The 27689-nt window shown below is 41.8% G+C and overlaps 2 protein-coding genes across 2 annotated transcripts in view; one reads left to right on the top strand and one right to left on the bottom strand.

Moving 5' to 3' along the window:
- The window catches only part of pcsk5b (proprotein convertase subtilisin/kexin type 5b), a 254563-nt gene extending 253172 nt beyond the window's left edge, over positions 1–1391 (top strand). Inside the window, exon 37 of the mRNA XM_078396247.1 lies at positions 515–1391. Within this exon, the coding sequence (XP_078252373.1) occupies positions 515–924 (410 nt within the window). The 3' untranslated portion in view covers positions 925–1391. The remainder of the gene's footprint in view (positions 1–514) is intronic.
- A 6083-nt stretch (positions 1392–7474) lies between these two features.
- rfk (riboflavin kinase) lies at positions 7475–21921 on the bottom strand. The gene is made up of 4 exons (XM_078396248.1): positions 21605–21921; positions 14090–14241; positions 12314–12416; positions 7475–10240 (listed from the first exon to the last, which is right to left on the bottom strand). Exons 1-4 carry the CDS (start codon positions 21684–21686, stop codon positions 10110–10112), a joined length of 468 nt encoding a protein of 155 aa, XP_078252374.1. The 5' UTR covers positions 21687–21921; the 3' UTR covers positions 7475–10109.
- Positions 21922–27689: the final 5768 nt, after the last annotated feature.

Raw genomic sequence — 27689 nt, 5'->3', positions numbered from 1 at the left:
CAATCAATTCCTCTCATGATCTTAAACACATCCCTAAGATTATCCCTCCTGCGCTCCAAGGTATAAAGTCTCAGCCTACTTAATCTCTCCCTATAGCTCAGTCCCTCAAGTCCTGGCAACATCCTCGTAAATCTTCTCTGCACCCTATCCAGCCTAACATCATCTTATAACATGATAACCAAAACTGAATACAATACTACAAATGTGGCCTCACCAATGTATTGCACAACTTTAATTTAACCTCCCAACTTCTATACTCAATACTCTTGACTAATGAGGACCAATGTGCCAAAGGCCTTATTGACCACCCTATCTTCCCCCTGAAGCCACTATCAAGGAACTATATACCCGCACTCCTAGATCCCTCTTCTCTACAACACTCCACAGAGCCCTGGCGTTCACTGTGTAGCCCTGCCAATTATTTTCACCACTGCATTATAAATGTTTCTTCCAACTTATTGAATATAGTTTAAAATAACTTAAAATCTTACTTTTCTCTATTTAAAATTTGTAGATGAATGCATTTTGAGAGCAGCTGTGGTTCCAGAGAGCAAGACAACAGGCAAACCAGCTTTATTTGTCACTGCTTCAGTCCTGCTCATTTTGGGTAGTGGTGTTGGTATATTCTTTCTCCTGAAGTTTCGTTCAAAACCAAAGCATCCTAATAGAGCCGGTTACGAGAAACTGTCCAATCAACCCAAATCCACTCCAATTTATAATGCTTGCAAGGACAGTATTAGTTTTCAAGAAAATCAAGCAATGGACTACATGGATCATCAGGAAGAATTACATGATGAAGATGATGATGATGACATTGTCTACATGGGACAGGATGGCACTGTTTACCGTAAATTTAAGTATGGCTTGCTAGAGGATGATGAAGATGAACTAGAGTATGATGATGAAAGCTATTCTTTTCGATAAAGGAATGCTAATTACATTGTTTTTCAGTACTACTTGGAGAAATTCTGTACTTACTCCAGGCACTCATACTGAAGATACTGTAAAGCAACATCTGTGAGACCAATGCATCCCGATACAGACAACCATGAAGTGTGTTATTGAAGTTGATCCCTATCATAATTTTCAAATAACTATATTTCTGCATATCTGTGCATGTTTGCTCTAATATTTTTTTTTAATATTAAAAAGATTGAAATCATATATTAAAAGCAACAGTCATTACAACTATGGTGCTTCATTGGAAGGTTTTAAACAATGTAAATTCCCCTCAAATTTCAAACCATTGTTTCTGCACCAAAAGATACTCCCAAATACACCCGTTTCTCAATTCAATGCACAAACTTTTTAAACAGAGCTACAGTGCATTCAGAAAGTATTTGGACCCCTTCACTTTTTCCACATTTTGTTATGTTACAGCCTTGTTTTAAAAAGGATTTAATTCATTTTTTTTATCATCAATCTACACACAATACCCCATAAGAAAAAAGTGAAAACAGGTGTTTAGAAATTTTTGTAAACTAATTAAAAGATATAACTGAAATATCACATTTACATAAGTATTCAGACCCTTTACTCAGCACTTTGTTGAGGCACCTTTGGCAACGATTATAGCTTTGTCTTCTTGGGTATGACGCTACAAGCTTGGCACACCTGTATCTGGGTAATTTCTCCCATTCTTCACTGCAGATCCTCTCAAACTCTGTCAGGTTGGATGGGGAGTGTCGATGCACAGCTATTTTCAGGTCCCTCCAGAGATGTTCGATTGGGTTCAAGTCCGGGCTCTAGCTGGGCCATTCAAGGACATTTACAGATTTGTCACAAAGCCACTCCTGCGTTGTATTGGCTGTGTGCTTAGGGTCGTTGTCCTGTTGGAAGGTAAAACTCCGCCTCAGTCTGAGGTCCAGGTCTGGAGCAGGTTTTCATCAAAGATCTCTCTGTACTTTGCTCCATTCATCTTTCCCTCGATCCTGACTAGTCTCCCAGTTCCTCCCGCTGAGAAACATCCCCACAGCACGATGCTGCCACCACCATGCTTCACCGTAGGTATGCTATTGGCCAGGTGATGAGCGGTGCCGCTTGGCATTCAGGCCAAAGAGTTCAATCTTGGTTTCATCAGACCAGAGAATCTTGTTTCTCATGGTCTGAGAGTTGTTTAGGTGCCTTTTGCCTGAGGAGTGGCTTCCGTCTGGCCACTCTACCATAAAGCCCTGATTGGTGGAGTGCTGCAGATATATTTGTCCTTCTGGAAGGTTCTCCCATCTTCACAGAGGAACTCTGGAGCTCTGTCAGAGTGACCATCGGGTTCTTGGTCACCTCCCTGACCAAGGCCCTTCTCCCCTGTTTGGTCGGGAGGCCAGCTCTATGAAGTGTCCTGGTGGTTCCAAAGTTCTTCCATTTAAGAATGACGGAGGCCACTATGCTCTTTGGGACCTGCAATGCCGCAGAAATTGTTTTATACCCTTCCTCAGATCTGTGTCTCGACACAATCCTGTCTCGGAGCTCTATGAACAATTCCTTCATCTTCATGGCTTGGTTTTTGCTCTGACATGCACTGCCAACTGTGGGGCCTTATCTCGACAGGTGTGCGCCTTTCCAAATCATGTCCAATCATTTTAATTTACCACTGGTGGACTCCAATCAAGTTGTAGAAACATCTCAAGGATAATCAATGCAAACAGGATGAACCTAAGCTCAATTTTGAGTGTCATAGCAAAAGGTCTGAATACTTATGTAAATGTAATATTTCAGTTATTTTTTTAATTACTTTGCAAAAATTTCTAAACACCTGTTTTTGCTTCTTCATTCTGGGGTATTGTGTGTAGGTTGATGATAAAAAATTTTTTTAATCCATTTTAAAATAAGGCTGTAACATACCAAAATGTGGAAAACGTGAAGGGGTCTGAATACTTTCTGAATGTACTGTATATCAGCCACCTAAACTAAGGACACAATTCCAAATACAAAACCATGTTCTTCAATTTTTTTCTTCCACATGCCTCCCATCAGCCATTTAGATTTCCAAAATCCAGATCTCCAAAGTTCTACTGCTTGTAGTGAAATATAGCCACTAATACTGCAATTGAACTTGAGTTTTTATAAATGATGCTTATATATAATACACACCAGAAAATAATGACTATGCTATATCTTTAAAATTGTATTAAAATTTAAATTGTAGGTTATTCAATATACTATCATTTTTATTTGTGTGATTTATGTTTTAAAGAATTTACAAAAGCCCTTTTATTTCTCTTAGGTGTAAGAAAGTTTATTTCAATTTCCAGATTTTTAAATTATTTCTTCAAATGTGGTTTTTAGATTGGAATTTCAGATATCTTTTTAATAATGTACAAACAAGTATTTTTTGATTAACGTTCATCTATAAGCAATAAAGCCTCTGCCAACAACTTCATCCCACACAGCTATCAAAACATACTGAAGCCGAATGTGACAAGAGTCCATTTATTTATGCGTACCAGCACACATGCTCTAGAGAACTGGCAATGTAATTTTCATTATCTTTGTCTGGAGTTCTTATTCATTAAGATTAAATACAGAAGCCTTTATTTTATTGCTGCAGACTAAAACATTGAAGATATGCTAAATTTGAAACTGCAATAATTATTATCCATTAACAATAAATAATATTTGTGATCTGTGGGATTGGGACGGGTGGGTTGCAAAGGATAAATAGGTGCAGGAGGAGGCCATTCGGCCCTTCGAGCCAGCACCGCCATTCAATGTGATCATGGCTGATCATTCTCAATCAGTACCCCGTTCCTGCCCTCTCCCCATACCCCCTGACTCCGCTGATCAGTCTGAAGAAGGGTCTTGACCCGAAACGTCACCCATTCCTTCTCTCCCGAGATGCTGCCTGACCTGCTGAGTTACTCCAGCATTTTGTGAATAAATACCTTCGATTTGTACCAGCATCTGCAGTTATTTTCTTATACCCCCTGACTCCGCTATCCTTAAGAGCTCTATCTAGCTCTCTCTTGAATGCATTCAGAGAATTGGCCTCCACTGCCTTCTGAGGCAGAGAATTCCACAGATTCGCAACTCTCTGACTGAAAAAGTGTTTCCTCATCTCAGTTCTAAATGGCCTACCCCTTATTCTTAAACTGTGGCCCTTGTTCTGGACTCCCCCAACATTGGGAACATGTTTCCTGCCTCTAACGTGTCCAACCCCTTAATAATCTTATACGTTTCGATAAGATCCCCTCTCATCCTTCTAAAAGGATATATTAAAAGATGAAAGATTACTTGTTAGAAAGTACCAATATTCATAACATTGTTGAAAGTAACCAAAGCAGACAGTAAGCATTTCAGTTTTACAAAGCAAATCTGTTCAGAACCGTAACATAAATTGTAATAATAATTAATGGTTTAAACTGTTGCATTCTTTATCTGCATTGGGAGCAAGTTAATTGCTGGTATAGAAAATGAAAAAAACAATTGCAGATGATTGGAAAAGATATCCATTGGTTAACTACAAATGAATGGCAGATGTGAATTTACTCAGTTTTGTGGTATGACACCTTGGTAAAGATTAAAGAGCAGGGAGACAAAATAGTGAATATTTAAAAAAAATTCTCAATGTAAAATTTATCGGGGTTTTTTTACCCTGCAATCTATGCTATCCAGTTTCCATTCAGTGTCACTGAGCTAACACACTCTAATCAAAAACCATTTGCTTTTTAGTTTCTAATACAATTGCCTGACATGCAACTTACAATTAGAACCTTCTGCAGACTGTTAATACTTACAAACATTTGAAAATTGTAAATGCTTTTCATAATCCTGGTATTAAGTATTGTATTTAAATTTAACAAAGATAGAATTATGAACAAAATGTTAGAAATGCCCAGCATATTCTGTTATTTCCAATTTCTTGTGTTTCTGATTCTCATAAGATTCTGGAATATGATAATTCACAAAAAAATTAATATTGTTGGGAACTAATTCACTCATTAGTTTTTTTCATGGTGTATTGTGTTGGCAATAACTGATGCTTATGAAAGGGTCATAAAAGCAGAACAGGATATAATTAGATTACATTTCTTGTCTAAAAATATCTTTATTTTCATATTGAACTAAATTATGTACATATTGAGAATATGAAACCCTAATTGGTGAGGAATTAAGACTACATTGATTAAAAAAAATTGTTAGAATATTTCATTTCACCAGAGGGAACTTATTCAACCGAAGGCAGTTTACTTTAATTTAATTTATTTAATAGCGAGTTCATTGCTTTTTATGAAACGTCTTGGTTGATCAAGGGCCTGTGTTTTGCTTATGAACAGATACTAGTTTTTGAATTAAAATTTAATTGCATCAGGTTAGAATGAATTAAATAATAATTTCATAAATGGGTGGTGTACCCTCATAATTCAGTTACTGTGTACTACAGCAAACTCGAACAATTCTTGGAACTGGGAAACCTATTCATCAATATGATTTTAATAGATAGTTTTGCTTTAATCAGTCCATACAAATTTGTACCACTCAGGGTTGAAAGATTACTTGTGATTGAATTTTGAATTGCTTGCTATAATTTACTGATGTGATGACACTTATGTTCTTTGTGAAGACAGAATAAAAGTATGCTTTATACAGATCGACTGGAATTTTTAATCATGTAAAATACATTATGTAATTTGATCCCCAAACTAACTTTATCTAAATCCTAATGGTTCCAGTGAAACTTCGACATAGGATGTTATTTTAAACTTCTGCCTTTGGATAAAATTAATTTTTCACCAGCTATTCCAAATCAAATACACCGATTTAAATTTAAAAGGTAGGCCTGTCAAGCAATTAAAAAGTTTAAAATTACCATTAAATAATAGGATGCGAACGGGTCAGAGGAAAACTTTGTCTTTTAATTTTGCATTATGCTTTTGCCTCAATTACCTCTAATTTAAATGCTCTATGTTCAAATCTCTCAGAGCTACCTCCCGTCCCTTTAACCATTGCCAGTCTTATGACTTTCAGTTCCTCAGTTCTGCTTTCTTGCACAATGGATTGAATTGTTTCATCTCAGTTAATGATGAACCATGTGGTCCATGGTGAAACAGTTCAATTACACTGGAGACAAGACTGCAGATGCTGGAATCTGAAGCAAAGAAACAAACCTCTGAAAGAACTCAGCAAGTTCTCAGCCACTTCTATTTTGACTGCTTTCACTTTCTCCAAGTTAAAGATGTAGCATGCGCCCCAGCTACACCTCCCTTTTTGTTGGTTACATCAAATAGTACTTATTCCAAATGTACGTTGGCACCATCCCCCAACTCTTTCTCCAACATAGACGACTGCATCAGGGCTGCGCCCTGCACCTGTACAGAACTCATTGATTTCATTAACTTTACCACTAACTTCCATCTGCCCTGAAATTCACTTGGACTAGGTCTGGTACCTTTCCCCTTTCTCAATCATAGTGGACAAACTACCAACTGACATCCACTACAAATTTAGTGACTCCCAGTTATTTGGATTACACCCCCTCCCACCCTGTCTCTTGCAAAGACACTATCCCTTACACTCAATTTCTCCTTCTCTGCCCCATCTGCTCCCAAAATGAAGCTTTCCATTCCAGGACATCTCTTGCGCCGTGCAGTTTTGCTTTCGCTCCTCCTCACCCCAGATGGAACACGGATAATGTTCCCTGGACTTTACATTCCACCACACCGGCCTCCACATTCTCGGATATTACCGCTACCTTCAATGTGATCCTACCACCAGTCGCATCTTTCCATCCCCACCCCTTTCCACCTTCTGCAGCTCCTTGGTTCACTCATCTCCTCTCACCCAAACCCAAAGGGTATTTTCCCCTGCAACTGCAAGAGATGTAATTACCTGTCCCTATGCCTCCCTCCAGGCGAGTCAGAGGTTCACTTGCACCTCCTCTAACCTCAGCTACTGTATTTAGTAGTCCCGATGTAGCTTCCTTTACATCAGCGAGACCAAGCGTAGATTAGGCAACCATTTCGCTGAACACTTGCGCTCAGTCCACCAAAGATTATTGCCTGGCCCATTATCAGTACTAGAGATCAAAAAACATCTATGGAAAGCAAAACGTAACCTTTTCAAACCTTTCACGAGAATGCTGATGAAGGTGTTAGATCTGAAAGATAACTATTTCTATTTTGACAGATGTTGTCCGAGTTCTTCCAGCACGTGCATTAAAAAAAAAAAAATCATTTCATTATCTGCAGTATTTTCATTTTCCAATATACAATATAAAAATGTTTAGTTTAGAGATACAGCATGGAAACAGGTCCTTGAGTTCACGCCGAACAGCAATCACCCCATACACTAGCACTATTCTGCATACTAGGGACAATTTACAATCTTTCCTGACACCAATTAACCTACAAATGTGTAAGTCTTTGAAGTGTGGGAGGAAACCGGAGCAGCTGGGGAAATCCCACGTGATCACGGGGAGAACGTACAAACTCCGTAAACAGCACCTGTAGTCAGGATCGAACCCTGGTCTCTGGCGCTGTAAGGCAGCAACTCTACCACTACGCCACTACCGCCCCTATAGAAAGATATCTCACCAGTTAGGCTCTTACGAAACTGACATATTGTTTATTTTTAGTATACCATCAATGAGCATTTCTCCCAAAAGTCATTTTAAAACTGGACTAACAGCTAAACACTAAATGAAAAGTCACTCATTGAAACCCTCAAAACAAACCTACGTAAGACAAACTTACATTTACAGAAATATATCAGTACACCAGGCAGATGTAGAGAGAATCAAAGAATCTTTCAGATTGATGACCTTTCAGCAGACCAAGGAAATGTTGGAAAAAATAAATTTGTACAAAATGGAGGTCTATGATAGGATAGAGACCAAGAGAGCCTGAATGACACATCTTGTGACAGAGAGGGTGCTTTAGGCTTGTTCATCTCAGTTGATCTATCAGGAGGAATTTAAAAAATCCCCAAAACGTTTGATTTTGATAAAGTTCTATCTTTATTGTGTTCAGGATCTACCTATGTTGAGGCAATAAATGACTCGGTTTTCTAAAATGTAAAAACTTTGTAAAGACTAGCTACTTAAAATCTAGAAATTAAAATAGTTAAGGAGGCCAAGAATTTATGGTATAATTTAAAAATAAAGTCTTACATATTCCATAGTTTAAGAATTCTATTTAAATCAAAGAAAATATACATGCCACCTCTTTGGTCTTAAATTTTAAATAAATGGCACATGACCATGAGTTTCTATCGTGGGTGTCTTAGGGTAGTGTATTTCTTTTAACATTTCACACACAATGCATATTCCTGGCAAACAATTAGTAACATTTAACAGCAATAATTTTTTCAGGAATCCATTATATAAATATATATTTAAATGAATTATTTTGCATCTGCATAGTTAACACTTATAAATGCAACAGAGGCAGTCAAGGCCACGAATTATGAATATAGACAGTTCAGCTTGCAAAGTTATATCCTATTAAAGGTCCCTCGGCTCTCCAATGGTTTTATAGTCTAAATTATATCTTTCCAATTGAAGTATTGCAGAAATACAACTTAAAGTTCTTAATATACTAAGGAACAATTCCCACTATTAATATAGGCTTTCCCACTCCACAGGAACTTGTGACAATTCCCATCTTATGATAAAACTTCACATATGATCCCATGACCAAATCACCTTTTATAATGTAAACAACATAATTCTATGACAACATGAATTAGTGATCAGTGATTTCACTAACTCCCTCGAAGTTCAGTGTTGGACTGAGGTCGACATACTTTGATTTCTTTTTTATGGCACTCTACCACGAAAACAATGCAATTCCACCGTAGGTGGACAGCATTCACAGGCAAAATGAAGTTTGAAAGGATGCCTTGGTCTCAAATCTGGAATAGAATATTCTCTCTGGTTCCTATGCTACTGATTATCCATAAGTCAATCTATGCCAGATCAGATGGGTGCAGTAAAATTACACATCTGTAAAATGCTGATCTACATTACACGATAATACATTGTCACAAGGAAGAAAAATCATTTGATGTTTGATTGATGGCAGTGGCATCCAATAGCAAAGAAACAGTTTTAACAAAATGACCAGATATTTGATGATGCCTGGATAGTAACTGCTATCAATTTTGATTGTAACTAGCAGAAATGGTGGCAAAGTATTTTTAATGATACAGAGCAAGTGAATAAAGACAAAATTACAAGAATGATTTTGTTGCTTTTCTTTAGTGATTGATACAAAACAAAATTAAGAGTCTGAAGAGAAAGTTGTAATAGCTACTGGATAGCATGATTTGTCCTGTGTTGGGAAGCCTGAGCTGACATCAGGCAAATTCAGACCTTTACATAGTCATTATAAACAGCTGGCCAAAGATAGCCAATAGATTTAATGTAAAGGAAGCTTTCCTCCTCTATTTTTCCCCTGTAGAACACAACCTGGGTCAAACAGTACTGGCTCCATAACCTAAAGCAACAGTAATTCTGTTACTGTTGATTTATTGGCCAAAAGCGTGTTGTTCAGGAATACACTACTGAAGGCTGAAGGCATTTGTCAACAGTTATATTAATTACTGGATAAACTGCAAGGGTGAAGAATTTCTCCAGTCATATTCTGAGGTAAGCTAAGGTACTAAAGGGCAACCAGCTTAAAATGCAATTAATACATTTCTCCACAAAACAGCACCAAATTTGGCTGCTTCGGGATTATTTTCTTTCCGCCTGAACAAATGCTATTAGAAACAAACAAAAAAAATACTAAAGATATCAGCAATCATTCTCAACATGACCATTTGATATTCTTCCACGTTAACATGCTGAATTATACCCCCATTTAAATAAATAAATGTCATAAAGGCTCATTAGGCAGTCCACAAGAAATTCCAACCTTCTGGAATCAGTTTTTTTTTAACAATTGTGATTCACTAAAAAATAAAGAATTTAATAATCACCAGGATTTCAGTAGTCAAATAAGATGCAAACACAAATCTGGAAAACTTAAGCTACTCTCACATCCATCCAATTATATTTTGCAATGGAAAATCTGGTCAGGTATTTGCACATTTAAAATCAGAATCTAGACAATTACTAAAATACACTTTAAACGATACAAGAGAAAAACATTACACAAGCTCTGTTTTCAACTTGGTCAATGGCCATTTATGACATTGTTTTCAATGGATCTGAAGAAGTTTCCATCCTTCATACTTTGGTATTCTGGCAAATCCAATTTCTCTTTTGCCTCAGATATGTCACTATAGATGGCGGTGATTAGGGAATCTGAAACAAGATGCGAAAACAAAATCAGTGATCTAAAGAAAAGCAGTAAGATTTAAAAGACACAACACAGCATGTCTTAACATTTCAATGATAGCACAGTGGTGCAAAGGTACAGTTACTGACTTACAGCGCCAGAGACCCAGGTTCAATCCTGACTACAGGTGTTGTCTGTATGGAATTTGTTTGCTCTCCCTGTGATTTTGTGGGTTTACTCCAGGTGCTGTAGTTTCCTACCACATTCCAAAGCCATGCAGGTTTGTAGGTTAAATGGCTTCTGTCCCTAGAGTGCTAGATAGAATTAGTGTATGGGTGATCGTGGTCAGCTCGGACTCGGTGGGCCGAAGGGCCTGTTTTCACGCTGTACGTCTAAACAAAACTAAATTTAAAATTCTGGCAATGATCACAAAAAGGTGACGTTTTTCCACAGCATCGAACATTTCCTCAATATAAGTGAAACCTCAATAACTATGACTAACTCAAAGTGCAAATGAAACAAGGCTAGCAGGGAATATAACATGCAATGTAATATTGAAATGACATGGGGAAAACAGCTCAGGATGTTAATTATCATACAAGATAAACGAGAAAAAAACCCACAGAAAAGCATGGAATCACAAAGAAAGCATCTACAATTAAGAGGTAGAGAATTTACAGTTAAGAGCAAAAGGGGCTGAACTCAGAGGGAGAATTATAATGGTTCCAAGGCATATACAATATCAATTGTCTTTAAGTAATAAATTATTTATTTATATTGCAAGAAACTTGCAGGCCTAAGAGTCTGTTTTTATGCTGTATCTCTAAAACTAAATCATCCCTGGCATCTTGTCGTGCCCCATATTAAACTTTGATTTTAACTACAAGAAACCTAATCTGACAGCACGCACAAAGTGCACCCATCTGCAGCTCCCACCTCACTCCATCGAGCAGCATGAGCGGCGGTTGGACTCACTCAGGAGCATTCATGACGCTAAGAGCATCATAGGTAGGAGTTTCAAAAATGTCGTCATTCCAAAGGTGCAGAGGGTGTAGGCAGAGAACACAGGATTCCTCGAAGACCATTTCCCTCAATAACACAGACTATTTCAAATACAGTTGCTGGGAATGACCTATCAGGGGAGAGCAGTAGCAGAGCCAAGTCTGTGGCATCACGACTGGTTCTGAAGCACAGCAGGGAAGGATGGAAACAAAGAGAGTTATAGTGACTCAGTTGTTAAAGGGACAGACAGAAAATTCCACAGCCACAAATGAGATACCAAGAAAATATGTTGCCTTCTGGGTGCCAAGGCCTCTGAACAAATTACAGAAAAGTCTCGACTGGAAGGGAGAGCAACCAGAGGTCGTTTTGCATCTGGGTGCTGACAAGTGAAAAAAGGAATGAGATTCTGCAGAGTGAATAAGTTGGGATACTGAAAAGCAAGACCTTAAGGGTAGTTATCTCTGGATTATTTCCAGTGACCACGTGCTAGTGAGAGTGGAATAGGAGGCTAGGGCAGATTAATGCGTGGATGAGAAGCTGGTGCAGGGAGCATGGTTTCAGGGTTTTGGACCATTAGGATCTCTCCAGAGGTGATCTATCAGGATGCATCACAGCTTGGTTTGGCAGCATCTCTGCCCAAGACCACAAGAAATTGCAAAGTTACGGATGTAGCCCAGTCCATCAGAAAAAAACAGCCTCTCCATCAACTCCACCTACACTTCACGCTGCTGTGGGAAAGGAGGACCATTTATACCTCGTTCATTCTTTCTTCTCCCCTCAGGCAAAAGATGAAAAAGTTTGAAAGCAATCTCTAGATTCAGGAACAGCTTCTTCCCTGCTGTTATTGGACTACTGAATGGTCCTCTCGTAAACCAAGGATGTAGTCTGCATTTCCCAACTTACCTTAGCATCCCATGCACTTTTTTAATTATCTGTATTTACACTGTAATGTTTTAAGACTATATTCTTCCCTCTGGGATTTTTATTTTTGTAATGGCATGATTACATTCATGTATAGTATAAGACTGAATAGCACGACGTTTTTCACTGTACCTCTGTACACATGACAATAATAAAGCAAGACTAATAAATCTTACCCAATGAATCAAAAGATTTCTCTGCTCGGATATATCCAACAATAACAATGCTCAGAGTTTCTCCATAAAAATCTTCCTTGAAAGTATGAATAATATGTGTTTCCTGAAAAGAGATAACAGAAAAGACTAGAATTTTAGAGTTACTTGCAGAGCTGTGTTATTCCTGGCTGAACGCATTAACTATTATTTCATAAATTCTAATTGCTACCAGTGAAATACAACTGCACACCCCAAAATCCAACAATATACTATTTCACAACTAGAATCAGCTTATCCTAGATCTTTGGAATGGTCAAAGTGGGGCTAAAGCTCTGGATCAATTAAAAGTAAGTTTCTGATTTAATGGTATTTGCTCATTCAGAAATTCCTTCTACACCCATCCTACCACTAAAATTGATAATTCATACAAAGTGCAACACACAAATTCTATTCTGCATCTCCTCATTTTGTTTAAAACTCTTTAAAGCCTATACCTTGATAAAAATGTTGTTTATTCCATCTATTCTTTGCTTCTCTGTCTTTGTCATCAAAACATGCAATGCTTTCTCGTTTGAAGTAAGTATACAAATGTTGGAAGCCACTTGATCATCTTTAAAGTAGCTGAGCATAATGGTTTATTTTATTGTACTATAATTTGAGAATTGATGCACATCTCCTTGGATATCAAACTTTGTTGATGGTATTACCTTAATATAGTGTTGGTCACAAAATACACACATACATATATATATATATATTTATATTTATACATATCTATATTTATCTCAATTATTTCCAGAGTTAAGCATCATGATAGAAGTTTAACAATTACTCAACCATGTAGAAGTATACAGAAAGTTTTTTTAGCCCAACGAGTAATGCTGGAAACCCAGGTGCGTACCAACAATCTTCACATCTTCAGTCTGATACTCTCTCAATTGCATTAATCTGGCTATTTCCAATTATCTGAAACATCAACTTTTCCTACCCTCTCTGCAGAAACAGCCTGACCAGTTAGGTATATCCAGCGTTTTTGGTTATTCTGATATATTGGCATCCTGCAAATTGGTTTCAATTTCACCCTCATAAAGCTAAACAGCTTGTAAATTAGTGGAAGTAAACATTACCAAGGTATTGAGACTAAAATACCCTGGGTAAAGGAGTGTGAAAACACATCTCTCCAGATGCAGGGACAGTTTCTTCCCAGTTGTTATCAGGCAACTGAACCATCCTCTCACTAACTAGAGAGCGGCCCTGACCTCCCATCTACCTCATTGGTGACCCTCAGACAATCTTTAATCAGACTTTACCCTGCACTAAACATAATACCCTTTATCCTGCATCTATATTAGATGTATAGCTTGATTGTAATCATGTATAGATTCCACTGACTGGATAGCACGCAACAAAAAAGTTTTGCACTATACCTCGGTACATGTGATAATAATAAACTAAACTAAACAAAAAGGTTTTGAGAGGATTTAGAAATTAAGTGCCAGGACACAATGGCAACAGAAGACTAGAACTAAAGAACAAAATCTCAGCAACAAAGGTAAGGGTTTAAGTGGTGATCTTTGTCAGAAGACTATAATTGACAAAAAAATCTCACGATATTCAACTCAACTTCTCAATGTAAATGAGTGGCTAACATTCACTGCCTGTCCTCACACAGAAATTGCAGGGACTATACAACAAAATGCATAAATATGTAATTTTTTACAGCTATAACCATAACCTTCATCAAAATCAATGATAGACAAGGCAAAAACTCTTCCAAATATAAAAATAAAAGGTTACCATAGACTTCTTTGTATTTTTATAGTACGGATTCCAGCCAATGCTCATGACCATTTTATGTACATCTCCATGACTGACAGAAGCCCAGCCATAGTATATGCCCGTAGTGATGTCTCCTGGCAGGTTGTCCACAACAGTGTCTGGAAAATTTGCTGTAAAATTAAACAAAAGATAGTAAGTTTTGTTCAACATACCTCTCTATACACTAGAAAATATTTAATACTTGTGGACTGTAACCGACAAAGATGATCCAATCTTAGCATTAATGTGTAAACCCATGGAAGTCATGAAACCTATAATCTTTCCTTACATCTCAGATGAAAGCCTAGCTCAACTAGGCATATATTAAGGATTAAAGGATTTTAAGGATTTAAATGAAGTCACTATACTTGATAAGACCAATTAGTTTCCCACTCATGAAGCCTCAATTTTCATCTCAAACCTCATACATCTTTCAGAGGTGACTACCGTAACCTGATGTCATAAAAAAACATCAAAATTTGCACCTGGTTAATTGTAAAACCTCATTTGTTTCATTTGAAGTGTAAAATGGAGATACACATGAACAAATAACACATGAACAAATATGAATGCATACCAACAGTTCAGATTGAAGTCAAATAATTTGTTTAACTGTTTTGTCCAAGGCATCTTGACATACTGCATTGGAATACAAGAATGCAATCAAATTTATTTTGCAATTGACATTTAATTATTTAAGAAAGGCAAATTGCAATTTTCAAGCATGTGAGTGAGGTTAAAAAAAAAAGAGAGGAAAAGAGCCAAGGGCTTGCGGAGGTCAAAAAATTGGAAAATATTTGAAAATTTACACACAAAATTACCCGTTTCAAGCCTTATTTAGTGCATTTCAAAGTAAAAATGGACGTTACAAAATAATGTGAATATGTCAATGTATACCAATAAAATTTAAATAAATTCGCACATTAATTGATAATGAGCCTAAAAAGGTGGTGATTGGCTTTTCTGCTGTTTTATATATTTTAACCCCGTCTTAATTAATTTAGTTATATAATCTTGCACTTAAATTTAATATTTACTCATTACAGTTCCACCACTGATTTTCTGATACTCTTGGTTCCAGAGCTTTACTGGTTTATCCAGCCGGCCAAGGAAGTCGGCTATGGGGATAGATGTGCTGGCTCCAGCTGGGCTGGAAATCCAGAGCCCCGAACGCAGGTTGCAAATTCAACCCACTGATCGGCTGTGGAAGTCCTGATGCGGTTGAGATTTTCGGGGAGACTTCGGGGGTTTCTCGCGGAACTCCTAGCGACCTCTAGCGGAACCCTAGTGTTCATTACATGTCTATACATCGTTTATTTTCTTTTTTTTCCTTCCATTTTTTTGATCCGACTTCTCTGTTGGTAAATGTGATTTTGGCAAAGTAAAAAACGTGGAAATCATGCAAAAAGTGCGGAAAATGTATTTAAAAGCGAAAATCCATGGAAACGCGGAAAATTCACATGTCTGAATTTTATAACAACACTGATATCACATTTATATCAGTTGCATTTCTTGTAAAAGTGTCTAATTGTCATTTGTATCGGCAAAGGACCAATCAAATTCTATTTTATTGCAGCTTAATAGGCATGTTAACATAATACAGATAAATGTATAATAATGAATAATACAATAAATTATTAAAAGCAGTGCTAAGTAACCATATTAGTGCAAAATCAAAGTCAATAGTATAATCAAAGGCACAGTCCTGGGAACATCATAACTGTTGAGGTTAGTGGTGTGTAGCGCTCAGGAGCCTAGTCGTTGCTGGGAGGAAGCAGTTCTTGAACCTGTTGGTCACGGTTTTCGTACCTTCGACCGATGGTAGTAGCTAAACAAGAGCATACGCAGAATGGTATGGGTTTTTGATGTTGGCTGCCTTTTTCCTCCTACACGTCCTTTTGATGGTGGGGAGGTCAGTACCTGCGATGGACCAGGCAGTGTTCATCATGCTTAGTGTCCTTCATTCCTGTGCGTTCAAATTGCAGAATGAGGGGGAAACCTCATGAAATGTCTTGGTCTTGTTAACATTAAAAACAATTGTTGTTTTGATAGGGCGGTCAAAAAAGCTTTGGGCACATTGGCCTTCATCAGTCAGAGTATTGAGTATAGAGCTAGGGTAGTCATGTTACAGTTGTATACAACATTGGCGAGGCCACATTTAGTGTATGGTGTTCAGTTTTGGTCACCATGTCATAGGAAAGATGTCAAGCTGGAAGGTGTGCAGAGAAGATTTACAAGGATGTTGCCAGGACTCGAATGCCTGAGCTAAAGGGAGAGGTTGAGCAGGGCATTACTTTAATCCTTGGATTACAGGAAAATGTGGGGCGATCTTATAGAGGTGTACAAGATCATGAGAAAAACAGATAGGGTAAATGCAGTCTTTTGCTCAGAGTAGGGGAATCGAGAGCAAGAGGACATAGATTTAAGGTGGTGGTGGGGATAGTTTTAAGTGGAATCTGAGGGGTAATTTTTTTTTCACAAGGGGTGGTGGGTACATGGAATGAATTGCTAGAGGAAGTAGTTGAGGCAGATCATAATGTTTAAGAGACATTGGACAGGTACATGGATAGGATAGGTTTGGAGGGTTATGGGGCAAATGCCCTCCATGACTCTAAAAGGATCTTCAATCTCTCCCTTCCACAGTCTACTGTCCCCATCTGCTTCAAGGAAATTTCCATCATGCCAATCCCCAAGAACAATTACAGTGACCTCTATCAATGATTACCGCCCCATAGGTCTAACATCAACCATAACGAATTATTTTGAGACTGGTAATAGCCCGCAACTGCACCAGTCTTCGGACAATGTAGACCGCTTCAACTTTGTGCACAGGAATAGTAAGTCCAAGTACGACCCATTCTCCTTGCTCCACATTCAGCTCTGGATCACCTTGAAAATAAGAACACCTATGGTAGGATGCTACTCATTGACTAGTTCGGCTTTCACTGGAGGGGGAGGGGGGGAGCGGAGGGGGAGGGGGGGGAGCGGAGGGGGTGGGAGCAGAGGGGGAGGGGGGAGCGGAGTGGGAGGGGGGAGCGGAGGGGGAGGGGGGAGCGGAGGGGGGAGCGGAGGGGGAGGGGGGAGCGGAGGGGGAGGGGGGAGCGGAGAGGGAGGGGGGAGCGGAGGGGAGAGCGGAGGGGGAGGGGAGAGCGGAGGGGGAGGGGGGGAGCGGAGGGGGAGGGGGGGAGCGGAGGGGGAGAGCGGAGGGGGGAGCGGAGGGGGAGGGGGGAGCGGAGGGGGAGGGGGGAGCGGAGGGGGAGGGGGGAGCGGAGGGGGAGGGGGGAGCGGAGGGGGAGGGGGGAAGCGGAGGGGGAGGGGGGGAGCGGAGGGGGACTCTCCAATGTCATTTTGTCAAAAGGACGACAGCGGTAGGGTTGCTGCCTTAGAGCTTGCAGTGCCGGAGACCCGGGTTCAATCCCGACTACAGGTGCTGTCTATACGGAGTTTGTACGTTCTCCCCATGACTGCGTGGGTTTTCTCCGAGATCTTTGGTTTCCTCCTACACTCCAAAGACGTACAGATATGCAGGTTAATTGGATTGGTGTATGTGTAAATTGTCCCTCGTGTGTGTAGGATAGTGTTAATGTGCAGGGATCACTGGCGAGAGAGGATTCGGTGGGCTGAAGGCCTGTTTCCGTGATGTATCTCTAAAAAACAAATGCTGCCCTGATATCAAGTGCAGTCACTCTTACCATACTTCTGTATTGCCTCGTGTTAATTTAGTTTTCATAATTTAGCAAGTGGCAAATAATGGTCTAAATTCAGACTAAATAACACATAAAGCTGAAAAGGAACAAAGTGTGAAGACGGATGAGAAGTCAGTATTTATTCTAATCCCCTCAACTTTTAAACTATTCGTGATTCTTTTAAACTGCTCTCCATTCTCACTTTCCTTAACTGCTCACTCTCTGATGCACTTTTTTCGATCTATGCACAAAATGAAATTATGTTCAAATATTGCAACAGCTTTAAACAGCCAAGAGGCAGTTTGATAATTTCCAGAATTGTGAAAGAAGCAGTGCAAATTTGTTGGAAGGAACTGCAGATGCTGGTTTACTCCAAAGATACACAAAATGCTGGAGTAACTCAGTGGGACAGGCAGCATCTCCGGAGAGCAGGAATGGGTGACGTTTTGGGTGGAGACCCCTCTTCAGACTGAGAGTCAGGGGAGAGGGAGACAGCGATATGTGGCAGGGCATGATATGAAAATGAAAGATCAAAGCAGACGATGATCAAGGGCCTCTACTCGCTGGAGTTTAGAAGGTTGAGCGGGACCTCTTTCATTGCAGAACAATGAAAGGCAGAGAGTGGATGTGGAAAGTATGTTTCCACTGGCAGTAAAGTCTAGGACCAGAGGTCATAGCCTCAGAAGTAAAGGGCGCTGTTTTAGAAAGGAGGCGAGGAGGAACTTTTTTGTCAGAGGGTAGTTAATCTGTGGAACTTATGCCAAGTCAGTGGATATTATGAAGGCAGATATAGACAAATTCTTGAGTAGAACGGTGTCAAGGATTATGGGGAGAAGGGACATAATTGTGATTAGGAGACAGAGATCAGCCATTATTCAATGTTGGAGTAGACTTGATGGGCCAAAAGGCCTAATTCCACTCCTATAATTTGTGAACTTGTAAATGTAGATTGGTTCATTGTTAGCTGAGGGGAAGGTGACACCGAGGCATGCAATCAGTAGGGGAGAAAAGATGAGGTACGAGGGTAAACTAGCCAATAATATAAAGGAGGATAGCAAAAGTTTTTTTAGGTACGTGAAGAGGAAAAAAATAGTCAAGGCAAATGTGGGTCCCTTGAAGACAGAAGCAGGGGAATTTATTATGGGGAACAAAGAAATGGCAGACGAGTTAAACCGTTACTTTGGATCTGTGTTTACTGAGGAAGATATACACAATCTCCCAAATGTTCTAGGGGGCCGGAGAACCTAGGGTGATGGAGGAACTGAAGGAAATCCACATTAGGCAGGAAATGGTTTTGGGTAGATTGATGGGACTGAAGGCTGATAAATCCCCAGGGCCTGATGGTCTGCATCCCAGGGTGCTTAAGGAGGTGGCTCTAGAAATAGTGGAAGCATTGGAGATCATTTTTCAATGTTCTATAGATTCAGGATCAGTTCCTGTGGATTGGAAGATAGCAAATGTTATCCCACTTTTTAAGAAAGGAGGGAAGAGAGAAAACGGGTAATTATAGACCAGTTAGTCTGACATCAGTGGTGGGGAAGATGCTGGAGTCAATTATAAAAGACGAAATTGCTGAGCATTTGGATAGCAGTAACAGGATCATTCTGAGTCAGCATGGATTTACGAAGGGGAAATCATGCTTGACAAATCTACTGGAATTTTTTGAGGATGTAACTAGGAAAATTGACAGGGGAGAGTCAGTGGATGTGGTGTACCTCGACTTTCAGAAAGCCTTCGACAAGGTCCCACATAGGAGATTAGTGGGCAAAATTAGAGCACATGGTATTGGGGGTAGGGTACTGACATGGATAGAAAATTGGTTGACAGACAGAAAGCAAAGAGTGGGGATAAATGGGTCCCTTTCGGAATGGCAGGCAGTGACCAGTGGGGTACCGCAAGGTTCGGTGCTGGGACCCCAGCTATTTACGATATACATTAATGACTTAGATGAAGGGATTAAAAGTACCATTAGCAAATTTGCAGATGATACTAAACTGGGGGGTAGTGTGAATTGTGAGGAAGATGCAATGAGGCTGCAGGGTGACTTGGACAGGTTGTGTGAGTGGGCGGATACATGGCAGATGCAGTTTAATGTAGATAAGTGTGAGGTTATTCACTTTGGAAGTAAGAATAGAAAGGCAGATTATTATCTGAATGGTGTCAAGTTAGGAAGAGGGGATGTTCAACGAGATCTGGGTGTCCTAGTGCATCAGTCACTGAAAGGAAGCATGCAGGTACAGCAGGCAGTGAAGAAAGCCAATGGAATGTTGGCCTTCGTAACAAGAGGAGTTGAGTATAGGAGCAAAGAGGTCCTTCTACAGTTGTACCGGGCCCTGGTGAGACCGCACCTGGAGTACTGTGTGCAGTTTTGGTCTCCAAATTTGAGGAAGGATATTCTTGCTATGGAGGGCGTGCAGCGTAGGTTCACTAGGTTAATTCCCGGAATGGCGGGACGGTCATATGTTGAAAGGCTGGAACGATTGTGCTTGTATACACTGGAATTTAGAAGGATGAGGGGGGATCTTATTGAAACATATAAGATAATTAGGGGATTGGACACATTAGAGGCAGGAAACATGTTCCCAATGTTGGGGGAGTCCAGAACAAGGGGCCACAGTTTAAGAATAAGGGGTAGGCCATTTAGAACGGAGATGAGGAAGAACTTTTTCAGTCAGAGCGGTGAAGGTGTGGAATTCTCTGCCTCAGAAGGCAGTGGAGGCCAGTTCGTTGGATGCTTTCAAGAGAGAGCTGGATAGAGCTCTTAAGGATAGCGGAGTGAGGGGGTATGGGGAGAAGGCAGGAACGGGGTACTGATTGAGAGTGATCAGCCATGATCGCATTGAATGGCGGTGCTGGCTCGAAGGGCTGAATGGCCTACTCCTGCACCTATTGTCTATTGTCTAATTAATCAGGACAATGAAACTAGTCAGAGAACTGGATGGGAGAGGGATGGAGAGAGAGAGGGTAAGCAAGGGTTATTTGAAGTTAGACACAAAATGCTGGAGTAGCTCAGCGGGTCAGGCAGCATCTCGGGAGAGAAGGGATGGGTTATTTGAAGTTGCAGATCAATATTGCCACCACTGGGCACATTTGTTGGCCATTTGGGGCGGGGACAAGCGGCGGCGGTGACGCGGACACGCGTCAGGTGGTCCCGGGAGCTCCCACGCAGCCAATCAGCGGCCAGCCCAGCAGGTACGTCACAATACGGGCGGGCCTCTGCGTCAATGAGGCGAGGCCGGCGGCCGAGGTCACCGGTAACCAGAGCAACCGGCCGCAGGCCCGGCGCCGCCTCCCCACCTCGAGTAATGACACAGCGGGACTCCCGGGCAGCAGCTCCCTCCCTCCCCTCCGGAGAGAGAGGGCATGGCATGGGTGGGCAAGGCATCGGGGCCCAAGCCCTTCCTCAGACTGAGAGAACTTCAGACTTCACTCAGTCCGAAGAAGGGCCTCGACCCGAAGCATCCCCCATTCCATAGATGGTGCCTCTCCATAGATGGTGCCTGTCCCGCTGAGTTGCTCCAGCACTTCGCCGCCTTCGGTATAAACCGGTATTTGCAGTCCCTTCCCATGTATTAAATAATGTCGCGGCAACACGGGGGACCCCAAAGTCCCCGCACCCCATATTATCACCGGGAACAACCACCTAATCTAGTGTGAAGCAGTGTCCCGACCAGAGATGTCACCGAGCCCGGTCCTCCAGAGACGTGTATGTCGCCTGGCCCGCCCCTGAGTTGTGACTATCTCTGGTCGAGTCGGATGCTCGAATGCCGAGAGCCCCCGCATGTCGTGTCCCGGTCCCGGCCGTTACCTGTGGGGATCCCGAGCTCCTTGCTGCCTCGGCCGAATCCTCGCACTACCTCACCGCGGGAGAAATACGGCAAACTCCTCATGGTCCCCGCTCCGGTTACAATGCGCCAGGGTTAACGAGAGGCTGCCGTCGCGACCCCAGCCCAGCCCGTCTCCCGACCTTGCAGCGGCCTGGACTGCAATCGCACCAGCTCCACCGCGGGGGTTTCGCAACAGAGCCGCAGTTTCAACACTGTGTTCCGGTTTTTTTGTTTGCTTTATCTCGTTGCTCGCTTCATCATCATCCTCCTCCTACACCAGCGAATAAGAAAGCAGGCTGATGTTTGTCCTCGCCCGGGCCCGGCAGCGCCGCCCGTTGCCCGGAGGACCAGCCTCTCGTTTTGTTGCTGGGAGGGAAAATATCACCGACCAGCCTGTTTTGTCGGAATCTGTTACAGCAGCTTCTGTGACCGGACAAGTGAAGTCACCAAAGCACTTATGTTACACCATTCCCCCTACTCACTGCATTCCAACTCACCAGAGGGTCAATTTTGCAGCAACGCCTTCCTTCTCACAGCTGAGTGGTTGCAGAAATTCGACCCAATCTTACATCTACTGATTTAAGACAGGCAAACACTGATCCTGACGAAAGGATGCACACAAACCCAATCTCGGCTCAACTGGTGTCAACCATCAACACTATTTCCAGAGAGAGACAAGGAACTGCAGATGCTAGAATCTTGCATAGAACATAAAATGATGGAGTAACTCAGCAGGCCAGGCAGCACCTCTGGAGGACATGGATAGATGACATTTTGGGTCAGGACCCTTCTTCAGACTATTTTCCTCAGTCATATACCCACCATCTGTGAGAAAAAGTTGTTCCTCAGTTCTCCATTATATATTTCACTTTAAACCCATGTGCTTGAGTCACTGAGAGTGATACAGTGTGGAAACAGGCCGTTCGGCCCAACATGCCCACACCGGCCAACATGTCCCAACTACACTGGTCCCAACTGCCCACGTTTGGTCCATATCCCTCCAAACCTGTCCTATACATGTACCTATATAACTGTTTCTTAAACGTTGGGATAGTCCTAGCCTCAACTACCTTCTCTGACAGCTTGTTCCAGACACCCACCACCTTTTGTTTGAATAAGAATAAGGGGTAGGCCATTTAAGACTTTAAGAATAAGGGATAGGCCATTTAGGACGGAGATGAGGAAAAACTCTTTCACCCAGAGAGTTGTCAATCTGTGGAATTTTCTGCCACAGAAGGAAGTGGATGCCAATTCACTGGATATTCTGAGAAATTCTGAGAAACAATCTTCTCAAATACCAGGAAGCAGTAAAGTCTGCTAGAGCACAATACTTCTCCGACCTTATTTCCAAAAACTCTCATAACTCCAAGGTCCTATTTAGAACAATTACCTCTGTCATATGTCCCGCCCCCAGTACCAGCTTAGTTGGGTCCCCTGCTAAGTGCGAAGAATTCGCTACATTTTTCACCAACAAAGTTGAGAACATTAGAATGAACATTTCCCCTCCCACCCGTGACCTAGCTGTCTCACTAGTCTGTTCATCTAAATTGGACTGCTTCCAACCCGTCACTCTATCCTCCCTTGCAAAGCTTGTCTCCGCTATGAAACCTGCAACCTGCCCCCTTGATCCTGCCCCCACTGCCCTTCTGAAGGATGTCATTGCAATAGTCGGTCCCAGCATCCTCTCTATTATCAACAGTTCTCTGGCCACTGGCACTGTTCCAACCAGTTTCAAGCACGCGGTGGTCCAGCCCCTACTGAAAAAACCTAACCTAGACCCCACCTTGTCTAGCAACTACAGACCCATTTCCAAACTGCCATTCCTGTCAAAAGTCCTTGAAAAGGCAATTCTAAACCAATTAGTGCCCTACCTGCACCAATACACCATCCTGGAAAGTTTCCAGTCAGGTTTCAGAGCCCACCACAGCACAGAGTCTGCCTTGTTGAAGGTACACAACGACCTGCTTCTCGCCATCGACACTGACGACTGTGCAATCCTGCTCCTTCTCGACCTCAGCGCAGCGTTCGATACAGTGGACCACACCATCCTTATTGACCGCCTCCGGTATGCGGTTGGCATTGATGGCACTGCCCTGAGCTGGTTCGCTTCGTACCTCAAAGATAGGAGTTTCGCCATCAACATAGGCAGTTATTCCTCTGCTCCAGCTAGCCTCTCCTGCGGAGTTCCACAAGGCTCCATCCTAGGCCCCATTCTCTTCTCTCTATACATGCTCCCCCTTGGCCAAATAATTCAAAGGCACGGCATTTCTTTCCACTGCTATGCCGATGACACTCAGCTTTACCTTCCCCTGAAACCCAACAACCAGTCAAATTGAAACAGCCTCTTACACTGCCTTGAGGACATAAAATGTTGGATGGCACAGAACTTCCTCCAATTAAATGAGAGCAAGTCTGAGGTCATCCTATTCGGCCCCCCCGACTCCATCAAATCGATAACAGGCAGTCTTGGAAGTCTATCCTGCCTAGTCAAACCGCATGTCAAAAACCTCGGCATGATATTTGACTCTGCATTAAAATTTGATAAGCAAGTCAACGCTGTGGTAAAAGCCAGCTTCTTCCAACTTCGAACCATAGCTAAAATCAAACCTTTCCTCCAATTCGACGACACAGAAAAAATCATTCACGCTTTCATTTCCTCCCGCCTAGACTACTGCAACTCCCTATACACTGGGATCAGCCAATCTTCCCTGTCCCGCCTGCAACTGGTCCAAAACGCCGCAGCGAGACTCCTGACGGGTACCCGTAAAAGGGACCACATCACCCCGATTCTGGCCTCTCTCCACTGGCTCCCTGTACGGTACAGAATCAACTTCAAGCTCCTCTTATTCACGTATATAGCCCTAAATGGACATTCCCCCCCTACATCAAAAATCTTCTAACCCCCCTCTCTAACTCCAGGTCCCCCAGGTCGGCCGACTTGGGGCTACTCACTATCCCGCGGTCTAGGCTTAAGCTCAGGGGTGACCGCGCTTTTGCGGTTGCAGCTCCTAGACTGTGGAACAGTATCCCTCTCCCCATCAGAACTGCCCCCTCCATCGACTCCTTTAAGTCCAGGCTCAAAACCTATTTCTACTCCCTAGCGTTTGAGGCTCATTGAGGAGGCGCTGTGAACTGTTTGCGTGCTACTGTATGTTTCATTTTTTCCCCTTAGTACCTAATCAGATGTACAGCACTTTGGTCAACGTGGGTTGTATTTAAATGTGCTATACAAATAAAATTGACTTGACTTGACTTGACTTGACTTGACTTGATATGTTCAAAAGAGAGCTAGATTTAGCTCTTAGGGCTAAGGGAATCAAGGGATATGGGGAAAAAACCAGAACGTGGTACTGATTTTGGATGATCAGCTGGGATCATATTGAATGGTGGTGCTGGCACCTATTTTCTATGTTATCCCTCAGATTCCTATTAAATCTTTTCCCCTCCACCTTAAACCTATGTCCTCTCGTCCTCGATTTGCAAGAGACTCTGTGCATCTACCCGATCTATTCCTCTCATATCATATCATATCATATATATACAGTTTATACCGCTCTATAAGATCACCCCTCATCCTCCTGCGCTCCAAGGAATAGAGTCCCAGCCTACTTAAACTCTCCCTATAGTCCTGGCAACATCCTTATAAATTTTATCTGTACCCTTTCCAGCTTGACAACATCTTTCCTATAACTTGGTACTCAGAACTGAACATAATACACTAAATGCGGCCACACCAACGTCTTGTACAACTGCAACATGACCACCCAACTACTATACTCAATACAGACTGATGAAGGCCAATGTGCCAAAAGCCTTTTGACCACCCTATCTATGTGCGACTCCACTTTCAAAGAACCATGCACCTGCATTTGTCCATTTAAATGACTGTATATCCTATCCCTCAGAATACTCTATAGTAACCTTTCAACTACAGATGTTAAGCACACTGGCCTATATTTCCCAGCATTTCCTCTGAAGTCCTTCTTGAATAGTGGCACAACATTTGCCACCCTCCAGTCTTCTGGCACCTCTCCTGTATTTAAAGACGACTCGTAAATTTCAATCAGGGCTCCCGCAATTTCCTCTCTAATTTCCCACAATGTACTCAGATATATCTGATCAGGCCCTGGAGATTTGTCTAACTTCATACACGATAGTATCTTCAGCACTTCTTTGACTGTAACACTGATTGCTCTCAAGACACTTCCATTGACTGCCCCAAGTTCCTCCGTCCTGTCTTTCTCCTTGGTAAATATAGAGGAGAAATACTCATTGAGGACCTTGCCCATCTTCTGTGGCTCTACACAAAGGTGACCGCTTTGACTCCTGAGGGGTCGCACTCTCTCTCTAGTTACCCTTTTACCTGTATGTATTTATAAAATCTCTTGGGATTTTCCTTAACGCTGTCTGCCAGAGCTATCTCCTGGCCCCTTTTTGCTCTTCTGATTTCCTTTTTTAGTTTGCTCCTTAGTTCCCAAAACTCCTCTGTTAGACTTCCCTACACTTGGGAAAAGACTATGACCATCCACCTTACCTATGCCCCTTATAATTTTATAAACCTTCATGTGGAGAGATTCCAACCTAATCTTGTTCAATCATCGAAGTGTTTCTAGCCAAGTTAACATTCAATAGTTGGAGAAGGGTGGTAGGGATGGTGGTGGTAGGTAGGAGGTGGTGGGGGTAGTATGGGTTTTGCATTGTGATGCTGCAGATCGTGCAGCCTCTCACAGCTCCAGCAACCTGGTTCTGATCCTGATGCCTGGTGCTATTTGTGTGGAATTTGCATGTTCATCTCTGACTGCAAGTGCATGCGATAGGGCATTAAGAATCAACCCCATTGCTGTAAGTCAGCAATGCTGTGCAGGTTAGATCAGATGAGGATGCAAATTCCTTTCCAACAGGCATTTGTAAACAGATTAGCAAAGAAAACGGCACTTGTAGCACTCTGACATTTTATGTTACAGGGGTCATTTTAAGGAAAATTGATTGAAAATCTGCACTTTATACACAGCATGAAGTTCACATTCGTCATTCCAAAACTCGTGTTTGCCTGATAGGCAAATGCTCAGAGAAGATGGACACAAAATGCTGGAGTCACTCAGCGGGACTGGCAGCATCTCTGGAGAGAAGGAATTTGTGAAGTCTTGGGCCGAGACCCTTCTTCAGACTGAGAGTCAGGGGAGAGTACTTAGAAGTAACATTAGCAAGTTTGCAGATGACACAAAGCTGGGTGGCAGTGTGAACTGCGAAAAGGATGTTGGGAGGTGGCAGGGTGACTTGGACAGGTTGAGTGACTGGGCAGATGCATGGCAGATGCAGTGTAAAGTAAATAAATGTGAGGTTATACACTTTGGTGGCAAAAACAAAGAGGCAGATTATTATCTCAATGGTGTCAGATTAGGTAAAGAGGAAGTGCAACGAGACCTGGGTGTCGTACACCAGTCACTGAAAGTAAACGTGCAAGTACAGCAGGCAGTGAAGAACGCTAATGACATGTTGGCCTTCATAATGAGAAGATTTGCCTACTCCTGCACCTATTGTCTATTGTCTATTTAAGTATGGGAGCAAAGAGGTCCTTCTGCAGTTGTATAGGGCCCTGGTGAGACCACATCTGGAGTATTGTGTGCAGTTTTGGTCTCCTAATTCGAGGAAGGACATCCTTGCTATTGAGGCAGTGCAGCATAGGTTCACTAGGTTAATCCCTGGGATGGCAGGACTGTCATATGAGGAAAGATTGGAAAGACTGGGTTTGTATTCACTGGAGTTTAGAAGGATGAGAGGGGATCTTATAGAGACGTATAAAATTATATAAAGGACTGGACAAGCTAGATGCAGGAAAAATGTTCCCAATGTTGGGGGAGTCCAGAACCAGGAACCACAGTCTAAGAATAAAGAGGGGGGGCATTTAAAACTGAGGTGAGAAGAAACTTTTTCACCCAAAGAGTTGTGAATTTGTGGAATTCTCTGCCACAGAAGGCAGTGGAGGCCAAATCACTGGATGAATTTAAAAGAGATTTAGATAGAGCTCTATGGGCTAGTGGAATCAAGGGATATGGGGAGAAGGCA

This window comes from Rhinoraja longicauda, chromosome 3 (genome assembly GCF_053455715.1).
Source record: "Rhinoraja longicauda isolate Sanriku21f chromosome 3, sRhiLon1.1, whole genome shotgun sequence".
Lineage (NCBI taxonomy): Eukaryota > Metazoa > Chordata > Chondrichthyes > Rajiformes > Arhynchobatidae > Rhinoraja > Rhinoraja longicauda.
The sequence above is the reverse complement of the archived record's forward strand: the minus strand, read 5'-3'. Positions and strand labels throughout refer to the sequence as shown.